General features: G+C 38.2%; 1 protein-coding gene and 1 long non-coding RNA gene across 2 annotated transcripts; both read left to right on the top strand.

The window, feature by feature from the left end:
- Positions 1–2,333: 2,333 nt before the first annotated feature.
- LOC121374726 (acid-sensing ion channel 2-like) lies at positions 2,334–6,414 on the top strand. The gene is made up of 5 exons (XM_041501834.1): positions 2,334–2,419; positions 3,589–3,756; positions 4,765–4,985; positions 5,666–5,850; positions 6,394–6,414. The coding sequence occupies exons 1-5, from the start codon at positions 2,334–2,336 to the stop codon at positions 6,412–6,414; spliced, it is 681 nt and encodes a 226-aa protein (XP_041357768.1).
- A 499-nt stretch (positions 6,415–6,913) lies between these two features.
- Positions 6,914–8,997, top strand: LOC121375310. The gene is made up of 3 exons (XR_005958301.1): positions 6,914–7,013; positions 7,937–7,996; positions 8,904–8,997. It is a non-coding gene; the product is annotated as an uncharacterized LOC121375310 (long non-coding RNA).
- The last annotated feature ends 724 nt before the right edge of the window (positions 8,998–9,721 follow it).

Genomic DNA, 9,721 nt, shown 5'->3' with positions numbered 1-9,721 from the left:
ACACATATCGTTGCCCCCCCCCCCCCCCCCCCGAGGCACGGGACTCAATGACTATAGTTACATTTTCGGGCAGGATTCGGACTTAGAGGCATTCAGTCATAATCCCCCAGATGGTAGCCTCACACCATTAACGTATCAGCCAAGAACATTGTTCTAGACGGGTTTTTTTCTTTACAGATTTCCATGTATTATTTGGTCAATGTAGCCTTCAAGAGATTATCATATTTCAAACAATAGACCTAACGCAGTTGAATTCAATCACATAGTATCTAGTCATATTATACAAATATATCGTTAATGTATACTTATTTGCATAGAACATTGTTCTAGATGGGGTTTTTTTTCTTTACAGATTTCCATGTATTATTTGTTCAATGTAGGCTTCAGGATATTATCATATTTCAAGCAACAGACCTAACGCAGTTGAAATGAATCACATAGTATCTAGTCAAATTATACAAATGTATCGTTAATGTATATTTATTTGCATCAAACGAAACATATATTGAGAATAATACATGAGTGTCCATTAGATACCATTTATCTCACACGAGTTGTTTTAAAATGTATCTAACGAGCGAAAGCGAGTTTGATACGTTTTTAAACGAGTTATGAGATAAATGGTATCTAACGGACACGAATGTATTATTCTATTTCTTACATATCCTAAAAAAAACCCCTTAGGTTTTAATTTTTTTTTAACATCTTTTCGACTAAAAGTTATTTACAGCCGTTGTACTTGTAGCTGACTTACGCGTCACAGACAAGTTAACTATATATCACAGTGTAATCGATTTCCACAGTGCTGTTTTTTTTATTGGACGTATGGCATTGGTGACCTGGTCATCACCTAGGAGCAGCCAGTCGTATGTCTTGAAATGATTAACACACGTACGTGTGTAAACAACTATGTGTTATAAAAAATAACGCATGGTGTTCTCACCAACGGGTGAATAAGTAATATATATACCAGCATGCTAGAACTACATTAACTTTTTTTTAATAGCAGATGTGCTCTATATTGATTTTGTTTTCAGTCCGTATCGGCACAGGACAGTATCACCACCTCATCGAAAAAGCATTGCCATCATAGAATGCTCATCAAACGCACATGCACGAACTATTTCTGAATCACATTTGCGGCAATAAATGTCAAACACATAGCCTTAAAAGCCTTAAAAACAAAAATACTCTGAATTAATACTGGCATAATTTCGAACTATTGACTATGACAAGTCGGACGTTATACGCCACAAGGTATCAAATTTGCATCTGAATGTCAGAACATGCACCAGAAGGTCTCAACCACGTATATTTTTACAGTGACATTCGATAAACTCACCAAATACGATACTAGGTTATTGATTTTGAGCATTGTAGGAAAGTCACATGCCATTAATTAGCTAAATATTCGAACATGTTAGGTTCAAATTGATGTTAGATCACAGAGTGACATGGGCTGAAATAATCCTGGCCAGAGCCGGTTTAAGGATCAGCGGGGCCTGTAGCACAAATAACAGCGGGGCCTGTAGCACAAATAACAGCGGGTCCACCTTCCCAGGAAATATATTTTGCAAGCCCCTTCGGGGAGAAGGGAAAAATGACCTGGGAAAAATAAATATACACATCACCGCGGGGCCCCTGAAGGGGGGGAACCGTAGCACGTGCTACATGTGCTACTAGGATAAACCGGCTCTGGTCCTTGCGACGGTCCATTTCTTTAATCAATTCATCATGGAATATTATTCCCTGATGTTCACATTAGGGCTTAGAATTTCTGTACAAATTAATTCTTAGAATGTCATTACATAGGCCTGGTTTTACATTTACCTCTTCGACCTCACGCTTCGTTAGCACTGTCTGTATGGTCAACATTTGGTTGAGAACTGCTCGATTCCCAGACTTGTATAGGATCGTCCTGTTTGAGTTGTTAAAAACCCCCAACTAAACAACCCATCATTAGCGGTGCTATTAATACACCCGTATCACTGTTCATATTTGGTTATATTTGCTTTGTCCAAGCCAGCTCACAAATTAATGTCTTCTAATTATATTTACAAAACTTAAAAATCATCATACAGCCAGTGCCCGGAATATCAATTATTTCCCAATTTAATAGTTTCATGTTTATTTTTCACTAAAAGAAAACCCAAAACATATGATGTCTGTTTATTGTTACTGTTGTTTTTACATTTTGTGTTGTCATTTAACAAATAAATGAATCAATAAATGATTTTTAAAATCACATAACAAAACGAAAAAATATCCCATAAAAACAGTAACAATCCTTTTGTCTGTTGTTGTGCTTAGACGTCAGTCTAGTTTTGCTCGTCATGCGCAGTACAGAATATGTCGCGAACAACATTGGCATTTCAGGTTTTAAGTATGTCTTGGGCTCGGAAATATCTAGACTGCGGAGGTAAGTCCCTTGTCAATCTAGTTTGTATGTATAATATGTGTATGTATAAAAAAAACAGAGTACAAAATAACGTCTTCCTTTTAGAAATTACATACCTATGCAGCACTTAAGGAAAGTCAATGACTGTCTTAACAAAATCATTGACATGGTTACTGATTTTTCAGTAAGGACTTAAAAGAAATAGATTGTCGACGTATTCAGAATATTCGACTGATCAAGAATATAAGCATTTTACATGTCTCCAGAAATTACATTCAGAAATACATTTTACATGACTAAATATGAAGAAATTATTATTTTACACATGAAATTAAGTTTTAGTAAAAAATACCACATTGTGCAGTAAATACTGTTGAATACACATCAGGGTAGCAGTCAACATTCTTGTGATCCACAGCGCAGAATCTCTGGTCATTCTTTGTGTGAGTGTACTGGAAGTCCTAGTATACATTCTCAGAATGCCAGTTATACAGGATTACTCACTAGTTTTATAACGTTTCCGTAACATTTAGCCATTTTCAGTTTAGATGTTTTCTCTCTCTGTAGAGGATACATTTCTGTAATTTTGATTTAATAGTTTATGATATTGTTTGATAAATGTAAGAGTAATTAAGTAATTGTAATACATTCATATGTTTTTAAAAAATTTGTAATCTGTCTGTCACTTCTCCTCTATGGTTGTATTAAACAGGGGTTCTCTGAATAAAAATAAAAAGGTTAAAAAAATCTATAAATAGTGGAAATTTACCCACATTTACCTTCATTTTACATGTACATGTATTAACTATGTACAAGACTAATTTGCCTATCAGAAAGAACAAAATTGCTTCCGTATTTTGGACATTTTAATAATTTAATGCTGGCTTTGGACGCCCCGACCGTTTTTAATCTTCAGAACTCAAATATCTCGTTTAAACTCCGCAACCCCTTTTTCACCAAAGCATACGAAGGTTCTTTCAGCCGTAGCTGTATTCTTCATACCTTCAAGGACTTTCTTTAAAGTCATGAATCCCTTTATGCCTCATTATATAATATATATATATATATTTTATTTTTTCAATTTTATGCCTTAACATTTATTCTGTTCGTGTAGATTTTTCTATTAACCTTTTAACACGTATTACAAGCCATATGTCTTACAAATGTTTGTGTTAATTTTTTTTTACCAGATTTGTATGGCTCTCTATCATTCTTTTGGCGTTTGCGTGGATGATCTGGAACATTCAGGGCCGTGTTAGCTACTTCCTGTCTCGACCTTCCGCCATCACAACAGAAATGAAGTTCAAGAACAATATGATGTTCCCAAAAGTCACGATATGTAACCAAAACATGTTCAGGTAGGTAGAGGATTTGCTGATTTGCACTGTATACATTCTCAAGCACGAACAGTGAGTTATGGTGAGGTTGGAGGTAAGGGCAAGGTTGAAGGTAGGATTCTGTTGCGGATGTCTTCTAAATTTTCTGATCTTATTTCTGGCTGAAAGTTTACTGATATTGTGATATTGCCGCTTGGTGGACTCTGTTCCTCAGGGGGCGGGAAATAGCCCAGTGGTAAAGCGCTCACTTGATGCACGGTTGGTTTGGGATCGATCCCCGTCGGTGGGCCCATTGGGCTACTTCTCGTTCCAGCCAGTCCACCACGACTGACACATCGAAGACAACATGAAATGTACTATCCTGCCTGCGGGATGGTGCATATAAAATATCTCTTGCCACTAATGGAAAAATGTAGCGGGTTTCCTTTCTTAGACATCCAGTAGCCGATAATAAATCAATCTGCTCTAGTGGTGTCGTTAAACAAAACTATCTTTAACTGTTAGTCAACAGATGCTGTCATAATCTTGGACAGGGGTCGTACGCATGGCACGCGGTAATACTGGTCGTGGCCGGCCACATGTAGCGTTGGGTAACGCTCTGATACTGTGATATGGCTTTGTACAATGAAAACGGGGCGGGACGTAGCCCAGTGGTAAGGCGCTCGCTCGATGCGCGGCCGGTGTGGGATTGATCCCCGTCGGTGGGTCCATTGAGCTATTTCTCGCTCCAGCCAGTGCACCACGACTGGTACATCATAGGCCGTGGTATGTGTTATCCTGTCTATGGGATGGTACATATGAAAGATCCCTTGCTGCTAATCGAAAAGAGTAGCCCATGAAGTGGCGAGAGCGGCTTTTCTATCTCAATATCTATGTGGTCCTTAACCATATAACCGTAAATAAAATGTGTTGAGTGCGTCGTTAAATAAAACATTTCTTTCTTTGTACAATGAAAACAAATAATGACGTCTTGATGCTGGTTTAAGCCAGTGTTAATTGCTCAAATTGTTTTTACTAATTCACTTCCAGATCCAGTAAAGTGTACAACGAGACGACCGGACCGCGGACGTCTGCCTCGTTGTACGAAGCAATAGACCGGTACCTGCAGGTCATACAAGACGACACTGGACACGAGTCTGCGAGACAGAAAGTCAGTGAGAAATATCGAGAACTTCTATCACTTAAGAACGTCAAGGAGTTCTACAGACGAGTGGCTCATCAAAAGAACTCGCTCATTAACAGGTGTGTGCGTAAGTTCGTATGGCGCGTTGGTTCGTTATTTCAAATGTCATAATGTTTTATTTCATCATTCACAGGGCTGATATTGACAGCATATTAGTATATGTTGATGATTATTATATTATTGACAGTTATATTATATCTTTATTATGTTAATATAGGATTCAGAATTTAGATATATCGCTAATTTCTCAAATCTCGTCAGCTTTATATCGTTCAGATTTATATATATATTTTAGGTGTATATGGAAAGGTCGAAAGTGTGGTCCCGAAAATTTCACAGAAGTTTTCACCAACATGGGAGTTTGTTACCAGTTCAATACCAACCAAGATGACATGGTCGTAGAGAAAGCAAGTAAGATCAATTTTATGAATTTGTTGCAAACGATAACATACTAAAACATACAAGGGCAAATGCAGGAAATATGTCATGGGATCAAGGGTAAAAGTGCACATGTACCAACTTCCCAAAAAGGGTACTTCAATGAAAGTTGTAAACAAACTGTTTAAAAGAAGGGGTACTTTAATTTTAAGGGGGAGTGGGGGTGGTGGTGGTAGGTCCCTGTAGTCCCCTCTCTTAGATCCATCCCGTCCGTGACTCATATGTCATAGGTTCAACCTCTACACAACAAACCATACACAATAAAAGGTGCTGCTGCATTAGGATCTAATGAACCTTTGTGTCTTTCAGATAAAGATGGCGGATTGGACCTGATGCTGTTTGTTGAGCAGCATGAATACATGCGGGGTCCTCAGACTTCAGTCGGGGCTCTTGTCGTTATCACTGACCAAAATGAAACCGAGACTTTAGCAAAGGAACAGGGCATTGGGGTAAACGTCGGTCACTCTGTTTCTATTGGTCTTCAAAAGAGTGAAGTACGTAACACATATTGCTGTCTGCTTGTTTATATGTCTGTGTGTATCTGTGTTATCTAGTGCTTGTCTTTTGTATGACGTTTCTATGTACTTGCACATAATTCTGTACATATCGCTTGGAAAAAAAGCAACAAAAACCCCCCAGCCAAAACAATTTAGCGTAAGATGGAACAATATTCTTTCTGCTCCAGCATTTAGCATCTCTATGACTATTCCGAGAACAGGTTATGTGAGCTGTATTCGTCTCAGTTACTATAATAGAACCTACTTTGTTGGATACATAGATATGTGGGAAAAGGTTGTTATTTTGCCATGAATCCATGTTTTGTTGTATTAATAACATATTTTAAATACTGTAAATCACACATTGTGTTGAGACATTACTTCACGCATTTCAATTCGTTATTTATAGTTGTAAGATGATTAGTCCCACATTGTCTTACACACACGTTGGCTAGAACATTACACGTTTTAAAATACAATGTCATATCAGTAACACACACGCATGTTATCGATTTATGATGTACCATTTGCTGCTCCTAGATAATGATCCAGCAGCAATAGCCAAACCACCCAATGAGATACGACTTATCGAATTGACTGCTGTTTAACGTGTATGTTAACCTGAAACTGATTGCTCTGTGACGTGTGAGTTAACTACAAGCGCAATTACCGTAAATACGTTGTACTTGAAGAGGACATTTAAAACTTGTTTTAAACTTGGTTTGAGGATATGTAAGGAATAGAAATCTACGTGCGTACCATTAGATACCATCTTACAACTCTTTGTTTAAAAACATATCCAATTGGTTTTCGCTCGTTAGATATATTTCGAAAAAAGTATCTAACGTCAGCTCGTATAATATTACCTGTGCAGTATGCCATCATGTTATATGTTGCACTAATGGACGGACATACGTCTTAGAAGTTGAGACGGGTTGACCGTTCTCATTTTGTTTCACCATCATTGTTACTTTTTAATATTTGCACAGTTGGTTTTTATGTTTAGGTCATCGAACTTCCTCATCCGTACGGCTCATGTGGAATTACTGAGCTGGACAATTACCCTGATGACGTCCCTTACACCTACCAGAAATGTCACCTCAACTGTCTGACGTCGTTCATTAAGAGGAAGTGTGGCTGTGTCAGCATCTACATGCCTGGTAAGATGATGTTCTTGGGGATTGTATTTTTCGATACAAATTCCTACAAGCATTAAACCTTTACGTAGTTACTTGCTATTATAAGAGTGCTTTAAAATCTATTTGTTTTAAGTTTTAAATATACACCAATTATTGACTGAATGAAGAGTTAAACATCTAAAATATGGAGTTGTGACAGGTTTCAGGCCAGCTCCTCTTGCTCGAACATCTCCATTGTTTTTGCCCGAATACGTAGATTTGCTTTAGCATTGAGGAAAAAACAGAAAGAAAGAAAGAAATGTTTTATTTAACGACGCACTCAACATATTTTATTTACGGTTATATGGCGTCGGACATATGATCAAGGACCACACAGATATTCATAAAGGAAATCCGCTGTCGCCACTTCATGGGCTACTCTTTTTCGATTAGCAGCAAGGGATCTTTTATATGCACCATCCCACAGACAGGGTAGTACATACCACGGCCTTTGATATACCAGTTGTGGTGCACTGGCTGGAACGAGAAATAACCTAATGGGCCCACCGACGGGGATCGATCCCACACCGACCACACATCGAGCAAGTGCTGTACCACTGGGCTACGTCCCGCCCACCAGCATTGAGAATGGCGTAGTTGAATTTCTAATCCCCTGTCTCGTACGTTTATGGATTGTTCCTAAATTCGTTTTTCAGATACACAAGGATATATATATATATATATATATATATATATATATATATATATATATATAGCTGGTTAGAACATCCTTCTTAGCTGATCATAAAAATATGTTAAAATTGAAGAGAACTTCTCATAAAATTACATTATTTATGTTGATAACATATACTTCTAAAATAGTTAATCTGTTCATATTTATGATCAAGGTAGAAGTTTATTCGTTTGTCAATATTGGATTACTATATAACTCAATTAATTTGTAGGAAAGGACGTATCATACTGCACCTTGCTTGAAAACCTGCAATGTGTGAGACCAAATGAAGGTAACACGAGGGATTTTGAAGATCTCTCTCTCTCTCTCTCTCTCTCTCTCTCTCTCTCTCTCTCTCTCTCTCTCTCTCTCTCTCTCTCTCTCTCTCTCTCTCTCTCTCTCTCTCTTACGTACATAGATATTAACGCACTGGCGCATGGGATAATTAAATCCTTTCTGGCTTCACAAATTGTCCCATGGCGTTGCTGGGACTCGAGCCTGTGGTACCGAATCGCACGTAAATTGCAGACTAACCACGATACGTTCTGAGCTATCCAGACATCCATAAAAAAGGATGCTGTTTAACTCAACCACATGCATGGGACCTACAATCTACGCGGTCGACCCCGCTAACGTGCATGACACAGTGGGCAGAACTGGCACTGGCTAATATGTATTGGTGTATGAATATCTATATATTGTATGTATGTTGAGGTTGTCTGTTACATACATAGATATTAACGCACTGGTGCAGGGGATAATTAAATTCTTTCTGGCCTCACAAATTGTCCTATGCCGTTGCGGTCAATCCCGCTTACGTGCATGACACAGTGGGCATGAGTATATGTATGTTAGTATGTATGTATGTATTGTATTGTATTGTATTGTATTGTATTGTATGTATAGGCAATTACAGAAACTGTTGTAAGGCTCTTCTCTTTAAAAAAGCAAAACTGCCCACCAACAATAGGACACGTCGATATTTATTGAGTCTAATTCAGTATATAATTAAAATATTGATACTTGACTATTATTACTCACAATCCACTGAATCTATTTTTGATACATTTAAAATATGTATACAAAAGTTTAAAATACAAACAAAACTAGGGGATCAAAAAATTAAAATGTTCTCCACAGTCTGTTTTAAATATTTGATTTTCATTTAATTAAGTCAGTAAGAATATTTCCTTTTTCAGAGTTATTCTACAGAAACAACGAAATCAGGACGTGTGACTGCCGCACTCCATGTCACTCTGCCAGCTACATGGCCTCGCTCTCTCTCGTCCAGTTCTCTGACCCATTCAAACAGAGTCTCGTCTTGTCCGACAGTCTGGTCCCCATCACTACCGTCCGAACTGCACACAGGATCCAAGTCTGGGGTCTGCTGAACACAGTGAACGCGAGTATAACGGAAGGCCTGGCAGAGTTGGGTCTTATGCTTATAGACTACAAAACTCGGTGGGACAGAGTGTGGTCTGTCAAAGACAAGATTTTTGAAGATGTGCAACACTTGAGGGACTTTGTTTCTGAACACAACTTGATGACTCAGGTAATGTCGGAAATGGAACCGAATCAGGAAGCTCTCAAGACCTGGTACCAAATTCGTATTGCTATCATGAGAATAAGCAGGACATTTGAACACATCCGTAGCTGGATACTCAACCTGAATCCACTGACAAATGTTGAGAACATGGATTACACAATGGCCGTGACTACTCTGTCCAATGTACACTCGCGGAATTACGACTGGGTAGACAATATAGGCAATAACCTTGAAGATTTGATTTACACATACACTCGATACAATGGAATCCTTTTCAACTTCTCATCCGTTGCTACTGCCCATATACAAAGTCTGAATATTTCTGCAGTGAATGATTCGGTGATAACCGAACTCATTTCGGCAGTGTCCGCGAACGGTTCCTCACTGACCAATGACCTAAGCTATCTGCTTTCTGATATAAGCCTATTTAATGAGGCTATTAAAGAAAAGTCGACTACTTTAAGCATCCAG

This window comes from Gigantopelta aegis, chromosome 6 (genome assembly GCF_016097555.1).
Source record: "Gigantopelta aegis isolate Gae_Host chromosome 6, Gae_host_genome, whole genome shotgun sequence".
Taxonomy (NCBI): domain Eukaryota; kingdom Metazoa; phylum Mollusca; class Gastropoda; order Neomphalida; family Peltospiridae; genus Gigantopelta; species Gigantopelta aegis.
Note: the sequence above shows the minus strand (reverse complement) of the source record. Positions and strands in the feature narration are given on the sequence as shown.

What these genes read in the sequence shown, in the direction of transcription:
- LOC121374726 (XM_041501834.1), top strand. Translation starts at nt 2,334, where the DNA reads ATGCGCAGTACAGAATATGTCGCGAACAACATTGGCATTTCAGGTTTT. An exon ending in GAAATATCTAGACTGCGGAG is followed by an intron (nt 2,420 to 3,588) that starts GTAAGTCCCTTG and finishes TTTTTTTACCAG; the next exon opens with ATTTGTATGGCTCTCTATCA. An exon ending in TTGGTCTTCAAAAGAGTGAA is followed by an intron (nt 5,851 to 6,393) that starts GTACGTAACACA and finishes TGCTGCTCCTAG; the next exon opens with ATAATGATCCAGCAGCAATA.